General features: G+C 41.7%; 1 protein-coding gene across 1 annotated transcript in view; it reads right to left on the bottom strand.

Annotated features, from left to right (window-relative positions):
* The window catches only part of MUC6 (mucin 6, oligomeric mucus/gel-forming), a 70,477-nt gene that overhangs the window by 35,877 nt on the left and 15,935 nt on the right, over nucleotides 1-18,665 (bottom strand). Inside the window, exons 3-9 of the mRNA XM_054970007.1 lie at nucleotides 13,649-13,889; nucleotides 8,907-9,033; nucleotides 6,423-6,510; nucleotides 5,738-5,847; nucleotides 2,841-3,048; nucleotides 1,589-1,711; nucleotides 1,340-1,460 (exon numbers count right to left, since the gene is read on the bottom strand). Of these exons, the coding sequence (XP_054825982.1) occupies nucleotides 1,340-1,460; nucleotides 1,589-1,711; nucleotides 2,841-3,048; nucleotides 5,738-5,847; nucleotides 6,423-6,510; nucleotides 8,907-9,033; nucleotides 13,649-13,889 (1,018 nt within the window). The remainder of the gene's footprint in view (nucleotides 1-1,339; nucleotides 1,461-1,588; nucleotides 1,712-2,840; nucleotides 3,049-5,737; nucleotides 5,848-6,422; nucleotides 6,511-8,906; nucleotides 9,034-13,648; nucleotides 13,890-18,665) is intronic.

Raw genomic sequence — 18,665 nt, 5'->3', positions numbered from 1 at the left:
TTTTGAGCTCATCCCTTTGCATTTGAGTGCCTTAGGTCAATATACTTCTCTCTCCTACTTTGTGCAAGAATATCTTGAAGTCAAAGAGTTTTAAGAATATTTTAAAAAAGTAGGCCTCCAAAGACTACTGACTGGATTTATAACTTCCATTCCACTAATGGCACAATCTTCCTTTCATGAAAGGAGTGTCCCATTAGTGGAGCATGCCTTGTGTGCCAGGGCAAGGCTAATCAGATCAGAGGAAGTCTCCTTGTGTTAGAGGAATGGATCCAACTCGATAAAAATATTATCATAAATTGGTATGAATGAGTGCAGCTTAGAGGTGGGCATGAACCAAAATACAACCCCAAATTCATTACGAACCTGACTGGTTTGTGGTTCGCAAACCAGCGGTTCATCAGAGCCCATTTCTGACAAACCACCACAAACTTTAGGCCAGTTTGTTTGGTTCGGTTTTTTGGTTCATCACTGCAGACAGCTTGGCACTGATCAATCAGTTTTCTAGGCAATGGGGGGGATGGGCTTTCTGCAGCCACAGAAGTGGCTTTCTGTTGCTCCAGAAGTGACGTTTTCACGAATCAAATGAACCAGTTCGCAAATCAGGGCAAGTTTGTGAAAAGTTCGTGGTTCGTGAAACACAATGAAACATGAACCACATGGTTCAGTATTTTCCTGATTCATGCCCATCTCTAGTGCAGCTGTTTCATTTATCTCTCTGGCTCACAGTATATTGTAATGCTGATTAAGAAGAACATTTACAGAATTAGTCAGAAAAACTGACAGTAGGTTTATACCATTCATCTTTGGTTCACATACAGGAACCCACATAATTTGTTGCCGCCTCTTTAGAAGCCTCACAGTCATCCTTTTCTCTTCAGCGTTCTGGATGGCTTATCAGTTCCTACTGGAATAACATGGCCCCAGTTGGACAGAAAACTCTCACATTTTGAACTGTGAAGTTCAAAAGTCTTTTGGTGTGCACAGATATGCTATGTGGTGATGTGTTAAATAGGCTCCTGATGGTTTATTGGCATTTACAATTCTTCAGCTCTTACGAACAGAATAAAATAAAGTGCCAATAGGTAGACATCAATTGAAGAATTTTCGTGTTGACAGGTAGTAATTCATCAAATATTGGACCACGTTATCCACAATGTACTATCTCCTAGCAACAAAATGTTAACCTCCCCCCACCACCCATATAAAGTAAGGAGCTGAGAAACGTTACAGTGATTTTAATTATTGATTTCGAGAAATTAGGCAAATATTGCTGCCAGGTTTTCTAACAGTTGACCACTTCCTTCACATCTTCTTTTAATCTACATCTCCCACTGTTTACCAGGTTCTACATGTTGCTTTCATGACATCACCAGGATAATATTTTTCACCATTCAATGTACATGGGCACTGCTCAATAGGAACACATGTTCGATTTCTTGAAATGTCATCCAGAACTGTACCTGTCAAGAGATGAAAACAGGGAAAAGCAAATAAAATGCAGGCATTTTAAATGATCCTGAATTCACAGAGTATGAAAGATGAGAAGGCACCTAGAAAAAGTCTAGAAAAAGTAATTGTGTTCCCTTACCTTCTGGACAGAAACAGCCGTATGTACAGTAGCTAGCACAGCTGTATTCTGGGTTTGAACACGTTTTAAGACAGGGTGAACCACATTCTTTGTAGATTTGGTTAGCTGGACATGTTTTTAAAGCTGTAACACAGAATGGGTTAGAGAGTTCGTCACATTTTGTTTGTAAAGCATTGGACTTATTGTAACATTGCACTCCTTCTGCTTCCAGATGAAATCAGTCAAAGAGAGCTTCTCCTCTGTACCAAGGGATTTTGTTATCTCTGTTTGCTCACCTCCTGGGCCAGTCGAAGGGCAGATCAAAGAGGCTTTCCCCGAAACCTATAGGTAGAGACATTCTGGCATTTTAGACTTCCAAATCTTTGTTTCAAGCCAGGTACCCTCTTTTAATGCCCTGGCTGGGTGCAGCTTGGAAAGCATTTGGTTCCCCTGTGCCCCTTCCCAAGAGCAGTGAACTTCTGTTATTATTATTGTCCTCACAATACAGTTGAGGAGCCTTAAAAAAGTTGGCTCTGGATCCAAATATTTCCAGACTTTTGGAGACCATTTACCAGTATCCTGAAAATTCTTACTATCCAGACTCCTGATATATCAGAAAAATAATAAGTTTTTTTGGATTTATATTTGGACCAGAAATATCCAAATGCACATCTCAAGCTGGTGGTCTATGGACTTATAAAGCTCCTGAGGTAATTTTATCAGATCCACACCTATTAATTTCAGTTAAGGTATGATAAAATGTTTGCCCACAATTTCATTAGCAAGGAGGGGAAGTTTCCAAGTAACAAGAAATAGAGATAGCCAGGGCTTTTTTTCAGGGGGAACACAGGGGAACGGAGTTCCGGAACCTCTTGAAAATGGTCACATGGCCGGTGGCCCCACCCCCTGATCTCCAGACAGAGGGGAGTTTAGATTGCTCTCTGCGCCGCTTGAGAACCTGGAATGTTGCCAGTCAGAATATAGACAATAGTGACCTTGATAGGCTAATGGTTTACTGCTCAGTTTGAGGCAACTTCACATGTACTCTCGAGAAATTTGATAGAGGAGAATACTTCACTCATATTCTCATTAGTTTCTGTGACTGATGACTTTCCCCTTTTAAATGACAGTATATGCTAAAAGATCACTATTCACAACAACCCAAACTATTTGTTGCAGCTTTCTTACATGAAATGTATGTTGAGAATTATTTTTTGGTCATTGTGTAGTTTAAGCTCAACTATGATCTAGAGCATTGCAAATTACAACTCACGGCAAAAGTTACTGCTCCTCCAATCAGACACTTGCTGATGGGACATGGCACACTGCCTGGAGTATTCTGAAAGGGTAGCACAAGTACAATTTATCTGTCCTGGATTTCTGCAGTGTTGCAAATCGAGTTGGCAACGGATGACAAATCCTTTCCTTGAGATATTGCATGATGAAGATACATTGTTTAGAAGCTGGGTGCAGATTCTGGCCTAGAAAAGAAAGGAAAGCAGTTTAAGTGGTTTATTTTGGGACAGGCTGTGATTATGTCACACACTGAACTGTGCTGGCAACTTGTCACTAGCATAGGGATATTTGTGGCTTCCTCTATGGAATACAAATAATACTCAAAGTAGGCTGTCAAACAGTGTATTCTTATCACCAATGCCATTTTATGTATGGAGTAGGGATGATATCAGAGGCAGGTGATGGCAAGCCACCTCTGAACATCTGCTGCCATAAAAACTCCAGCAGGAGTTGTCATGAGTCATCTATGACTTGAGGACACTTTCTATCATCATCAGGAATGATATTGGTGGAGGTGGTAGCATTACCACCTCTGAAGATGCCAGCCACAGCTGCTGGCGAAACGTCAGGAACTACAATGCCAAGACCACGGCAATACAGCCCGGAAAACCCCCAACAACCATCGTTCTCCGGCCGTGAAAGCCTTCGACAATACATCGTGGTAGCATTAGTTTCTAACTGCTTTCATGCTCACTGTGCAGGGATAATCTTGAATGGGACAAGTGCAAATAGAGAGGATCATTTGTAGAGATTGGCATGAATAGCAATAGGAACAAAAAAAAGCCACAAACAGCCCAATCTGCTGTTCGCGAACAAGCTGTTCATGAGGCCCCATTCTAAACGAACAGGTGGTCGTTGCAAGCCTCGTTCATTGCTGTTCGTCAAGCCAGACAGTCTGGCACCTGCAATCAATTTCCTTGGCAACATAGGCAGGGATTGTCTGAACTTTGTCTGAACTCCTGCTGTTGCCCTGGAAACCCCAACCTAAGCTCAATTTAGCTTGATAGGCAGGTCTTCCCTTCAAGTGTGGAGCTCCAAATTTGTTACAAGGGAGCAAAGAACAGCGGGGAGGGGGCGCCCAGCTCTGGCTTAATTTGCAGACAGTGGAGAGGGAGAGACAGTTGCTGTTGGCATTTTGATAGAAAGAGTGCATTGGAGCTTGAATTTTCTTTGTGTGTGGTGGGATAGGGATCTACCCCTTCAAGTTCCAGGGCTGCTGCCAGGCTCTGGGCCAAGCTATTATTTATTATTGGTACCTTTCCTGGGGCCTGCTCAGGTCAGATATCTGAGAGTGGTGCAGTAGGGATCTTGACCTAACTTGGATGATGGTTGGAGGAGAGCCTGCTGGCCCCCAAGAACAGCCAACCACAAACATGTTTGTGAACAGGGCCATGTTCATGGTTGTTCATGAATCCCTGTTCGTGGATGGCAATGAACAATGAACATCATGTTAATTTTTTTTCTGTTCGTGCCCATCTCTGATCATGTGTATGGATGCTGTAATGCAGTATGCATTTGTCCATTAGTGCTTAAAATTAAGGGGGGAAAGGGGATGCTTGTGTGGATACACACACACAGTCCAGTCAAGTTAAGCTATCCCTCCCATCTTAAGTTTACAGTTCTTGAGCCAAGTTGACATGAAGCCAGCTGGAAAGGATGGATGTGCAAATATACATGTATTTTTATTTCTTTTAATTTTCATGCACAAACAGGAAGACCAGTTCAAATAGGGCCACTTATTTGGCAATTTTCTATTTTGTTTGTTTTACAGCATTTTTTTGGCCATTTTTATGTTATACTCCAGTTTTATATTGTTTATATGTTGTAGGCCAATACACACACACACATTTGACTGATGCTATAAAAGGCATCAGATTTAATTGTAATATTTCTACTGGATTTTCTTGAGATTATCAGGGGAAAAGAATGACTGCAGTTTTAACATGTGTAGAAAAACTAGAAAAGAAAATTGAACTTTTGAAATGAACTAGGGTCCTCACAAAATTTATTAACCACCCCTCTGGGAAATTATGCTTTTGCCATCCTTCCCTTTACTGTCCAATAAGAAAACAATGATGACCCAGGTGGCTGGGGAAAGCAGACCCCTTTGTTCAGTACTCTTTAAACTTGAAGGGACTTTAGCAAAGAGAGGGGACTTGTATTTTTGTGCTAGTTGCTCTACAAACAACTGCTCCAACCCCTGGAATGGTCCCCTATCCCCCCATAGAAAACAATGGAGACCAGGATGGCGGGGAAACCTTGTTTAGGGATCTGTAAAATCTGACCCCTTTTTCCAATTCCCTTATACCTTGGTGACTCTTTAGAGGAAAGGGTGGACTTGGCTACCTGCTAGTTTTGTGCCATTTGCTGTAAAAACACCTTCTTCAGACCCCCATAAAGAGTCCCTATTCCACCAATTTTTTCCCATCGTGCCAAAGAATTTTGTAATTTCATTTCTGTAAATACTGAGAATGATCAGAAAAGTTTTTTTCAGGTATATTTTCATCTTGGAAATTTAGGTATGCATATCCCTCTTCTCAAGCACTCATTGTTCAACGGTAATAATAGTTGATATTGCCGCTGTAGAGGAGGGGCATCTCAGGTCCTGGAAAAAAAGATTCATCTACTTTCTGGGCAGAGTGCCAGAGACACTATTCACAGCACATCTAAGACTCAGCTTTGGTCCCCAGCTTTATATTGAAGTTGACAGTTATAAATTATTACAAATTAATTAGATTCTGAACCTTTTGGAGATGGAAATGGATTTGGAAAAACGACTGTAAGTTGCTTGCAGCTCATGGGATAAAGCACAATGTAACTTGAACAAATAAATAAATTCTCCATACAAATCCAAAAAAGTAAGATAGTACATACATATTTCTTGCGAGGAACGTTAGAAACTGTCATCTGCTCAAATGGGCAGATCTCAGTAGGATCATCCATTTTTTGTAAGGCAGCATATTTGTATGGATCCAGTAGTTGGCCTATTAATTGAGGTATAAATTAAATTGAGCTTGTCAGTAATGAGCACAAGTAAAAAGACCTCTGAATTTCAAGACTTTCAATATGACTGTTTTGTCATAGGGTCCACCAAGGATTTTGTTGCATTACAGACTTGGTTTTCATACAAAAATATATGTGTGGGTTGCAGGAAATTGTTTTCAAGGGTTGTTTTCAGGGGCTACCCAAAGTACAGCATGTTATAGTAGTCGACCCACAAAGTTACAAAAGTATAGATTAGTACAGTATGGTTTGCTGAGTCTAATGTTGGTAGCTGCTACCACCAACAGCCACATATTCCAGTGGTAGTGGTTGCTGCTCCCAGGGATTGTTACCCCTTGGCAACTGTTCAGTCAGCCCTGCTGATTGGAAATAAGAACATGTGATTTTACTATTGTGTATGTGAATGTATTGTATGGGGATAGTTAAAATGCTAGGATGGTATTCACTTTATCTTATTGATTTGAAGAATTGAAGAATTTCTTATGGTTTAATATAGTATTCCTTGAGACATCATGAAACCCATACCTTGATAGTAATTTTGGGGCCACAAACTTACCTTCACTCAGAAATTCATTTAGTTCTTGTCCATCATAGTTCCCACACAGTCCACATGTTTTCCCCATGTACTTTTCCTCAATTGAAACCTAGGAAAATAAAAACAAATTAATTAGAAAATGACTGTGGTCAAATCCACATTACTCATTCTAAGTTGCATGTTCCCCGCATTCCCCACGCAATCCCGAGTGCCAGTCACATTACCTCATTAAACAGACGCATTTCATTCGCATTTCTCCCGAATATGTGGTCACAGGTTTTCAATGGGAGTTTCACAGTGGCCGTGAACAGGCCAATGCGCAATTTACATGGTTTTTTTAAAAACCACCCCCCTTCCTGTCTCTCTGGCCGTTCCGAGAGTTCCTATTGGCTGATTCAACTTGCAAGTGCTCCATAGTCTGCAAAAGACTGTTTTTGACTTCATAGCATTGGATTTATTGATTATGCTGTTTCTGAATCAAATCTGGTAGTTTGAAAAATCATTTTGGGGTGAATCCATCCTCAGAATGGACTCGCGAAACTTCCTTTTTAACTGTTTTTTATTTTTTTATTTTATATTACTGTAATATCGAAATTACAAAATATCGAAATAATGACACTCCAAGGAAGTGAAACTTCAGTAAAATTCAGGCACTGAACTGTCCTGCATAGGAAATGCCCACGAAAGCTTCCCACATGCTTCCAAATTTCCAAAAAAGAAACGGGAGAGAGCCATCAGTACTGTCAGTGGGGGAAAGAGAGGCATCATTATCTTCAATGATGTTTCTTTATAAGGCAAGATCGAAATAACGGAAAAGTGCACTCAAAAAAATAAAAAAAATGGGCGAAAAAAAAGGTCCCGCCCAAAAAAGCGGTTTTCGAGCAGCTGTGTGACCAGAGGGACGCGCGAGAAAGACAGATTGGAAGCAGGAATGTGAACGAAGAGGAAAAAATCATGGATTGGAGGCAAACGGAAAATATCCGATAAACATGCGGGTAATGGGTGAATGTGGATTTGACCTGTGTTAGTGAAATGTTCCATTGTCATTTGTCCAGTCATGTCTTTGTGGACACACTGGTATATAATGCTGCTATTTTTATCATGGGAAATGCACACAAGGTGGGTCAACAGTCACTACTATTATCATAGCAATATACTTAGTAAAATGTTTGCATCTCCATGAATTGTATTCCTGACTTGAATGATCTACATGTGCTATTTCTGAAATATCAGGTGAGAAACTGAAATGTTTTTGCCTAAAAGGGGATATTGCTCAGGGAAAGACAGGGGCTTTAGGATCTTCCAGATTAATAATTCCTGCAATTGAAGCAACGGCTGTGATCACTAACTATACCAGAGACAATCATGGGTTAACAGAGTTGGATGGACAGGAGTAAGGGCAGGTGAGGGAGTATACACCTGATTGCCATCCTCAACGACCACTACATTCTGTCATCAAGTTGCAATAACAAGGGACAATCAATTCTTTCTCATGATTATTTGATTTCTAGCTTGCTGTTCTTCAAAATAGGCTCAACAAATAACAAAACCCATAAAGTGATAATAACAATAATAACTGTGCATATATACCTCTCTTGTAGACCGATTAATGCCACACTCAGAGCAGTGAACAGTCAGTGTTATTATTATTCCCACAATACAGCTGGGGAGCTGGGGCTGAGAGGACTGGCTTACCCAAAGCCACCTGCAGAATTCATGGCAACAGTGGGCTTCTAACCAGCAGAATGCTGATCTGGGGAAATTGCATGGAACATGTGAATGCATGTATCAAAATACCAATGGTTACTTCTTATAGGGAAAAGCAGCTTATGGAGTGATTTGGAGTGGAAAAAAAGGAGGTGAGGATGCTTAACTCTTCCCCCACCTATGACTGCTCTCCTGCTACTCCTACCTTTAACCTTCAGAAATACTCCTTTGGAAGCTTAAGTATCTGTGGGAAGGAAGTAGCTCAAGAGAGGAGAGCTGCAGAGGAAAAGTGGCAGGCCAGGGAAGGATTAAGCATCTGCCCTTCGATTTCTCTAATCTAAATCCCTCCTCTATAGAAGTTGTTTTTCCTTAGGAGAACAGCATCCACATTTGGGAAGTAAATTGTGGGAAGCAAATTTTAGTGCAGTCTCTAAAATTATTATAATACCATAGTTAATTATCTGTGAAGGGATACAAACAGATCATCAAGTCCAATCAAAAGTAATTTTCCTTTCAACAGCTGATCCCTCTGTCATATTGGAAACTGGTTTTGTATTTAGTACCTGCAGTTTCTCATGTTGACCTGCAGCCTACGTCAGTATTTGTGTACGTGAAGTGCAGTAACTCAACCAATAACAAGTGTATGTTAAAAATCACTATCTTTTACTTCATTATGCCTCCATGATACCATCATTCAGTCAAAGCAGAGAACAAGTGCAAAAGAAGATTTTTAGAGTAGATGTAGAATTTTTAGATTTCAAAAATATGATCACTAGGTAAAATCAAGATGCCACTTGCCATGAGGTAGTCATAATTGTTCCAAAAAACTTCAAATTCAATCTCTTGTAGCTTGGCCGACAGACGGATGTTGTATCCAAAAGGTGCAATCTGAATTCCATTTTTGGAATATGGCAGGCTGATTAGACTATTGTAGTAGTAAGAAGGAGAAGCATAATCTTAGATATACCAAGGAATTGTATAAGCATAATATTTTAAGACAAACCCAGTGCTTTCACTGAATAGGAACTTATTCATCAGTTGAGGAGGCTTAGCTATTATACCATGTCACATAGCATAATGCTCTCATCTTCTGAGGGCCCTTGTATGCAGTCAATGGAATTAAAGTAGGGATCTGTGGTATTTATTTTGCAATTTTAAAATGTATTATTAAAATAGAAACAAATAGTAGAGAAAGCCTACACAATCCCCTTTCCCCACCTAAACCCCCTACAGATGAAAACAAAGAATAAAATAAAATGTATAGAATACATCAGTATATCCAATTCTCAACTTGGCCAATTCTGTGGATACTTAAATTGGGAGACTGAAGTCATGATGAACAGACAAGACATATCTTCCTGAAAACCTTGCAGAAAAAGCTAAAATCTAGCCTCTGGGAACAACTGCATTGGCTGCGAGTCTACTTTTAGGATCAATTCAAGGTGCTGGTTATGAGCTTTGAAGCTATTCATGACTAGAGATGGGCACGAACAGCAATAGGAACAAAAAAAAAAGCCATGAACAGCCCAATCTGCTGTTCGCGAACAAGCTGTTTGTGAGGCCCCATTCTAAACGAACAGGTGGTCATTGCAAGCCTCGTTCGTTGCTGTTCATCAAGCCAGACAGTCTGGCACCTGCAATCAATTCCCTTGGCAACTTAGGCAGGGTTTGTCTGAACTTTGTCTGAACTCCTGCTGTTGCCCTGGAAACCCCAACCTAAGCTCAATTTAGCTTGATAGGCAGGTCTTCCTTTCAAGTGTGAAGTTCCAAATTTGTTACAAGGGAGCAAAGAACAGCGGGGAGGGGGGCTCCCAGCTCTGGCTTAGTTTGCAGACAGTGGAGAGGGAGAGACAGTTGCTGTTGGCATTTTGATAGAAAGAGTGCATTGGAGCTTGAATTTTCTTTGTGTGTGGTGGGATAGGGATCTACCCCTTCAAGTTCTAGGGCTGCTGCCAGGCTCTGGGCCAAGCTATTATTTATTATTGGTACCTTTCCTGGTGCCTGCTCAGGTCAGGTTTCTGGGAGTTCTGCAGTAGGGATCTTGACCAAACTTGGATGATGGCTGGAGGAGAGCCTGCTGGCCCCCACAAATAGCCAACCACGAACATGTTCATGAACAGGGCCATGCTGGTGGTTGTTTGTGAGTCCCTGTTCGTGGATGGCAATGAACAACAAACAAAGAGTGGTGGTCAACAGCGTTTCATCAGATTGGAGGGAGGTGTCCAGTGGGGTGCCGCAGAGCTTGGTTTTGGACCCAGTACTTTTCAATATTTTTATCAATGATCTGGATGAAGAAGGACTGCTCATTAAATTTGCTGATGATACCAAATTGGGAGGAGTAGCAAACACCCAAGAAGATAGAATTAAAATTCAACAAGACCTGAATACTCTGGAGAAGTGGGCAGCTGTGAATAGGATGCAATTCAACAAAGACAAGTGCACAGTATTACATCTGGGCCACAAAAATGGGAAGCACAAATACTGGGCGGGGGACACACTTCTGGGCAGTAATATATGTGAAAGGGATCTTAGGGTAAGAGTAGACTGTAAACTAAATATGAGCAGTCAGTGTGATGCGGTGGCAAAAAGGCTAATTCAGTCTTGGGTTGTATCAAAGGGGCCATAGCATCGAAATCGCAGCGGTGTGCACATGCTTCGCAGTGGGCTGATTTGGGATCCAAACAGGCTCACTGTTTGGAGTCTAAATTGGCTTTCTGCAAAGTGTGGGAGTGCTCTTGGGGTGGCGCAATAACACTACTCCAGAGAAGTGATGTCGTTGCGCCACTTGGGAGTGTGTCTGGGAGGCCAGTTTCCGCATGTTCCCCCCGCCGCCAGCCAGTAAGTGGTGGTGGTGGGTGGAGGGTGGAAGTGGGTGATCCCCGCCCCCACAGGGGTAACGGGATCCCTAATTTAAATACATACATACATACGTATATACATAGGGGGTTAACTCCTCCCAAAATATTAAAAGGATATGGATGTCCTTAGAGGCTATTGCTAGGCAACCACAACAGTATTGTGGTTGCCTAGCAAGCCTTCAAGACTTGGTTTCTGTCAGTAAAAGGCAAGGGGAGGGGACATGGCCATTTCCAGGGCTGTTCTGGCCTTTGAGAGAAACCAAGTTTACCAGCAACCACCTGACTTGCATGACTCATCCAGGCCTGGTTGCTTGCTATTGCTCAACAGCAGCAAAAGCCAGCATTGTAGTAGTATAAAAGAGCAAGATTCCAGTACCACCTATAAGACTAACAACATTTGTGGTAGGGTATGAGCTTTCATGAGTCACAGTTCACTTCTTCAGAAGTGTTGTAGTGTTAGAGTAAGCTGCTTTGGGCCCCATTGGAAAGAAAGCCAGGGTATTAACGAAGTAAATAAATAATAAATATAGCTGAAGGGGTGTGTGTGAAAAAGTTGGTTGATTGGTAGATGGGAAGGAGACAATGAGGAAGAGAAAGGCAAGGATATGTTAGTTTCCAGGAAGAGGGAAAGAGGAAATTGTGCGTGGAAGAGGACACAGGAGAAAGTGAGGCTATTTGGTGGCGAGGGTCTCAGTGTCCCTCTGCTATCTGGTAGACCTCTCCTGGAGTTCCTTCAGGCCTCAGATAAGGAGGGGGTGGGCTAAGGTTACATCACTCAAGGCCTCTACTGCCTCCCTGAAAGGCTGCTTGGGTGTTTCCTTCCTTCTTCCCTCTCTCTCACATGCACCTTGCCCTGAGCTGCAACACATCCAGAATTCTTCTTGGTCTGAATGCGGAGTCACCCTTTTATATCTAGCCCTCTAGCCCTATCCCCAAGACACTGGCTAATACAGGACCAGAGGACATAGCCCTATATAGAGTAAGCCGCACCCCCTTCCTGGGGCTCTTCCTGCCCTCTGCATCCCGTGGGGCCCCTGGGGCTGTAGGCTGGGTGAGACTCAGAGTCCACCTCCTCCAACTGCAGCATCGCTGTGCCCTGCCTAAGGCATAGTAGGGCATAGATATGCTCAGCCCTGTGAGCTAGGCTGGACTGCAACCCAGTGACTGAGCCATTGCATGGGCCTTTCATTGGCCATGGAGGAGGCCCCATGCTGTAGCCAGATCACTACCATGTGCCTGTGCAGCATGCAGGCAATTGGCTCCAGCTGCCTGCCTGAGTTTGGCTTGCTCCCAATTTCTAGTGCTGCATCAGGTGAGACAAGCACAGCTGCAGTGGGTACCTGGGCAGCAGGGAGGCCTTGGAGGGGTGTGTGAGTGCTGAGTCCAGAGCAGATGGTGATCATACTCTCATACAGAGATGCCCTTCCCAATAAATCCTTGCAGATTCCCTACTAAGCAACAGAGCCTGGCTTACCCTCTGACACTGCACGACTGGGCCATAGGTAGAAGCTGCTGGGAAAGGAGAAGAGGAAAGCTGATAATGGGGGTGGGAAGCAGACAACATTTGGTTGGCTGGTGGGTGGGAAAGAGAGATGGAAGCAGGACAAGGGTATGGGAGCTACCATGAAAGGGAAAGAAGAAATAGTGGACGAGGGAAAATAAGATACCTCCTGCAAGTCTTTGAGAGTCCCCCACTTGTCTTATTTATTTCTGTTTAATATCTGTTGAATTACTGTTTTTGCTAAACCAACAGTGGGAAGGGAAAGCAGGCAAAAACATAGTGGCCCTGCCCCCTACCTCCATACAATTGCCTGGTCGTCTGCAGAGTGTGACTGTGTAGAGGATGTGGCTGTGTGCATACTCCCTCATAATCAGTGATTCTGCTTTCCAAATGTTGACCATCACAAGAATGGGATGTGCACATGGCTACTTCCTTCATGCAGTCACAATGCAGACAACCAGGCAATCATACAGTGGATGGGGGTGAGCCTGGAGCACTCGTGACCACTCTCCCTCCCAGCATGGTGAGTCAACCAGTGTGTGTGGGTGTCATCTGTACCAGGCAACTGTGGTGAACAGTGGCCAACTCTGTGGCATATAAGCCATGGCCTTCTCCTGAAGTCACCTCCTGGCAATGGTATTCAGAGGCTTACTGACCAGCATCTTGAATCATACCCCAAATAGTCAGTAATGCTGGTGTTTTAGAAGTGGCCAGATATGAAATTATTTATTCATTTAAAGCATTTCTGACCCACCTTTTCCCCAAGGGACTCAAGGCAGATTACTATATAAAACATAAAACTACACAAAAATATCAAATACAACAAAAAAGACTAAAACAAAATCTTTAAAAAATCTAAAAAATTGTCAACATGAAGAAAGGGCCAACTGAATCTATCACCTGTTGCTGCTACTGAATTCTCTCTAACAGCAGCCCTATGTTGACATTGCAAATTTAATTATTGCCAGATCCCCACCCCACCCCTTCCACCCACCCACCCACCCTCTCTCTTTCTCTCTCTCTCTCTCTCTCTCTCTCTCTCTCACTCACTCACTCACTCACTCACTCACTCACTCACTCACTCACTCACTCACTCACTCACATACAGACACACACACACACACACAACCTATGCAGTTAAGATATAATTAATACAAACTGTTTTTCCTTTGGACACTTACCCAACATCTTTCATTGATATAATACTATTTTCAACTATGATGACAACAGTTCTCATCTCAATGATGATTCTTGTGATTTTTTTTTTCTGACCACGGCGGAACTGGATGTTGAAGTCAGGGGAAACAGTGTCACACTCACTGGCAAAGATGTAATTGCAAGTCCCAGAGAACTCATACAGGTGTTTATCAAAAGTTGAGATATGCCCATTGCCCCAGGTGGAACAAAATCCCTTGTTTGCAGCTTAAAGAAAGAATGAAAGCAAAAAAACACTAAGATTCTGATGGGCTTTAATGACTGTATAGCAACCTCCTTAAATGCTGTTGTGTATATACTTCATTTTGCAATAGCTGTTTAAATCAAGTGACGGTTTCCTCTTCTTAATTCTTTGTGGTGTGAATCAAATTGTACTTCAAATTTATGAGCAAAAAGCACACACAAGAAATTTCTGTGTGCCTATTGGAATTCTCAGGATGGAGTTTCCATTCACAGCAAATGGCCTTGTGAAAAAAATCCAAACTTCTTTTTAGATTCCCTCAAATTTACAATGCAATTTAAAGAATTCATAGAAGAACAGCTGAAAGGGAAACTCACTGGAACCAACAAGGAGACCGTTCTTTTATTTGTTAATCAGTGGATGACTTACATAGTGCCTTTAGCATACCTGGCACATTCCAATCTCATATAAACACAAATCAACCAAACCCCAAACAAATAAACCTCAGACTTCTGCCCCCAAAAGTTTACTATGTAAATTTCAGCAGGGGGAGGGGAGAAGGGTTATAACAAGCCAGGGGTAGCAAGAGATGAATTTGAACAAATAATAACTAAAAAAAAAACCCTACTGGATCATAGTGGTGGTCCATCTAGTCCATCATCATGTCTCACCCACTGGCTAACCAGGTGCCCTGGAGGGCCAACAATCAGGGCACAGAGGCCAAGATTAGGCTTTACTTTGGCTGGGGATGAGGAATCGGAGGTAAACCAATGGCATCATGAAACAAGTGGGTTGAAATGAGGGAAGAAGAATGGAGGGAGGAAAAATGGAGAAGTGTGTTCTGAGAGGGATTTTTAGGCATCAAGCAGCAAGGAAAAATGGACAGAGTCCAAAACCTTTGAAATAAAACAAGAATTTATTCCCACATAAGCTTTTGTGAGTGAGAACTCACTTCATCGGTGAAGTGAACTCTGATTCATGATATTTTATAGTGGAATAACTGCTGTTAGTTTCTAAGGTGCCGCTGAACTCCTGATTTATTTTGCTGCTTCACAGCTACATGTCTGGAATTAACACCTTCAGGTCACTGAGGGCCAAACTACAAGTGACGAATGATACAGATTGGACACTTGTCAGCTTCCCTCAAGTTTTGATGGGAAATGTAGGCAGCTTGGCGGAATGTAGGACAAGTGACAGTTGAAAAGTCCATTGGACAGCAGTCGGAGAGCCAAGCTTCAAGACCAGGATGCCTACATTTCCCATCAAAACTTGAGGGAAGCTGACAAGTGTTCAACCTGTGTCATTCGTCACTTGTAGCTTGGCCCTCAGATTAAGGTGCAGGAGTACAGTTTCACAAGCAGAAATATACTGGATGATGAGGGCAGTGAGATAAAGAATTGAACAAACCTCTGAAGAACTTTAAAGATAAAGATTGTGGTAGATATTGGACAGGTAGTCAGGAACAGAGTCCTTTCCAGGCAATACACATGGGTACAATGAATGCTCCTAATGCATGTTCATTGGAAGATATGTGTAGAATCAACATGTGCAGGCTTTCCTTCCTGTGACTGAAACATTGCTTTTTCATGTTTCCTGACTGCATGCAGAGATCCATATACAGGCCTCTGTCTGGAGGCAGATCCTGCCATCCTGATCCTGACCTTCACTTACATTGATTTCTCTCATCTATGTTGTCTGAAAATTACATAAATTTGAACAAGCTTCTTTTTTCCATAAATGGTGGGCTTCCCTTTGTTACTGCTGGAACTGATGGGGAAGGGGGCTAAAAACACATATTTCACAAAACTATTATTTAAATCTATTGATATTTTAAACGACTGTACTCAAATCTGGGACAGGTGCCTATTTTATTTATTTACTTGGAGGATTTATAGTTTGCTTTTTAGCACCCAATGCAGTGTAAATTAAAACATAATAAAATTATGAAACAGATTCTTAAAATGCCCTGAAGATGTAAAACCACAGACAGTGGCAGAATAAAAGCAATTGCAGAAACAGCAATAATCTGTTAGAAAGCAGCAGAGATAAAAAGCTCCAAAGTGGCAGTCTGTTATAAATTTAGCAGTCAGAAATAAAACAAGACCAAAGTGATGGTTTCACATGTTTTCAGTTAAGTGGAATCGCATGCCGGGGTTGCATGTATGCCAGGATTCCATGAGCATACAGTACATGGGAATGCAGAAAATTTACAGAGTATGGCCCTGAGTACAGAACTCAGCTTCCAAAAAACCTACTTTTATTTTCCAGCTCTCTTGGCTGTGAATACAAGCCTGAAAAATGCTCCCTGAAATTTCAGAAGCAGCAGAATGGCTGGATGAGATTTCTGGTAGTGTGTTTATTGGAGGTAATGGCTTCCATATTGCATACCCAAACCTCATGACTACCAAAGCCACAATAAATTATGCAAAAGACTGTATATAAATTCTCAATGTGCATAATTTATATGGGCCACAGAATCCAGCTTTTCTTGGTGTGGAATTTGGATTGGAAATTTCATTTTCATTTGTTTCTTTTAATCATAAGGTATCCACACAGTTGTAAAGTTTTAATCATAAAGTACTATGATACTAGTACATCAGGAGTACAAGGAAACTGTTCTCAAGTTTATTTGTTGTTTTTACTAAAACTAAGGCCGAAATACCTGACCGATGATTCACATTCTCCAGACTTCTTGACTCTTCTGAATAGAATTCTAGAAAATAGCAAAACGTTTATATTTTAGACGTGCCTGAATATGATGCTAATATGTTTCAATAATTATTTTCCACAATGTTTCCAGAAATAATAAATGTGAGAGTGTGTAAGATGTTCTGTGGTGCATAGGGAACAAAAAAGATATGATATGCAAGAAGCTGATACAAACATGAAAGGTAGGAGATGTGTTATCTATATTCTCTTGGAACCCTCTTGCGAGTAAAATGATGGAAAGTGGGAAATAAATATTTAAAACAAACAATCAAATGACATTGGTCTAAATACAACCACACATCCCATTGACATAATTACACTATTAAAAGTGGGCAGTGATTTCTGTCAATTATTCTCCTAACTGCAGGACCCCATTTTGTCTCCTTGCTGTTCCTAAGCATCCTAAGATTGTCATACTAGGACCTGGGAGGCCCAAATTCAACTCTCCATTCTTCTATGGAAGTTTGCTAGGTGATTTTGTGCCAGTCAGATGCTCTCAGCCTAACCTACCACAGAGAGTTGTTGTAAGGATAAAATCGAGAAGAAGTGAACAATGTAAGTTATTGTTGGGGGTTTTCCGGGCTGTCTTGCCGTGGTCTTGGCATGGCAGCCCGGAAAACCCCCAACAACCATCGTTCTCCGGCCGTGAAAGCCTTCGACAATACAATGTAAGATATTACTATGGGTCTTCATGGAGGGGAAAGATGGGGTACAAATCTGGTAATGGCTATGTAATTTTTGTACTAAAATTGTCTCCAAAAGCTGTAGGATTTTTGTCTCATAATTATTGTGAAACAAGTTCCATGGAATTCACTTCTTACTTCAAAGTAATTTGTAATCTGTATTTTGCAAGGTCAACCACTCCATCAATATCTTACAAAGTTTTAATTTTTTAATAATGGCAGTATGAAGGGAAAGCATTATTTGTAGTGTAGTGTTGTTATATGTTGCTGTTTTTTTTTTCTTTCCTTCCCCTGCCCCCCTTCTTTCCCTCTGTATTGTTAGTTAATGTAGGTAATAAAAAAAATAAAAAAATTTCAAAAAAAAAGAAATCTACAAAATTTACAAGGATCATACTCCTGACTGTCCTTTAAAGACCCCCCAAGTTCCATGAAGAACCTATGGGGGAAACTAGGGGAGCTATCTAGGAAAGCTATCTAAGGGAGCTCTCTAGAGGGCTGGGGTGGCATTTTGCAAGCAAATCCACTGAATTCGCAAGAGACCTACTCCTAACTGTCCTCTAAAGACCTCCCAAGTTCCAGGGAGATTGGACCCTGGGGAGCTATTTTATGGCCCCACAAAGAAGGTGCCCCAGCCACCCCATTTGTTTCTCTTGTGGGGAAAAACTGACTCCCACTGCAGAAACACATGGATCAAGGCTGCCATGGTCAGAGGTGCACTTCCAATTACAATCTACACACCAGGCAGCCCAACAGAACCAAACTGAAGCCCACCCAAAAAACCAATCTTTATGAAACTGGGGGGGGGTCATTAGAGGACAGTTAGCAGGGCCCCAGCCAATTTGGTAACATTCAGTCCAAAAATGGCTCCCACAGCCCCAGGAAAGCCCTGAAATGCTTTTTCCATTGGACATAATGGCCAAATTGTATTGAATTTGCTCTGTACTGCTGAGGAAGATTTGAGTATGAGCAACGAGAAGGTGCTTCATGGGATACCATTCCTTGTCTCCCCCCATATAGACTAAAATCGGCGCTCTGCACTCACTGATTATGACCATGGACACACACAAATGCAGATACACAAAGTTACAGGACATATGCATGGACTGAAATTAGAGGACATGTGCTCAGCTTGGGGGAAAGTCGACATGGACACATTGGAGTACATGTACTTCTAAACACTTGCACAAACTCGCATAAGTCATCTTGTATAGTTTGGCCCTCAGTTAAAAGCTTATGGGTTATACTAGATCCAGCACTACTACTAGAAAAGCAAGTTAAGGCAATTTCTTGAGTACATGTCTATTTCAGTTTTATTTTTAAAAATTAAATTATATTTGTTATTCCAGTTTTACAAACAGCCAATTTGTGTTCCAGATTCAGAGATCTGAAATAGGCAAGATAACAACAACA

This window comes from Eublepharis macularius, chromosome 2, assembly GCF_028583425.1.
Source record: "Eublepharis macularius isolate TG4126 chromosome 2, MPM_Emac_v1.0, whole genome shotgun sequence".
Lineage (NCBI taxonomy): Eukaryota > Metazoa > Chordata > Lepidosauria > Squamata > Eublepharidae > Eublepharis > Eublepharis macularius.
The sequence above is the reverse complement of the archived record's forward strand: the minus strand, read 5'-3'. Positions and strand labels throughout refer to the sequence as shown.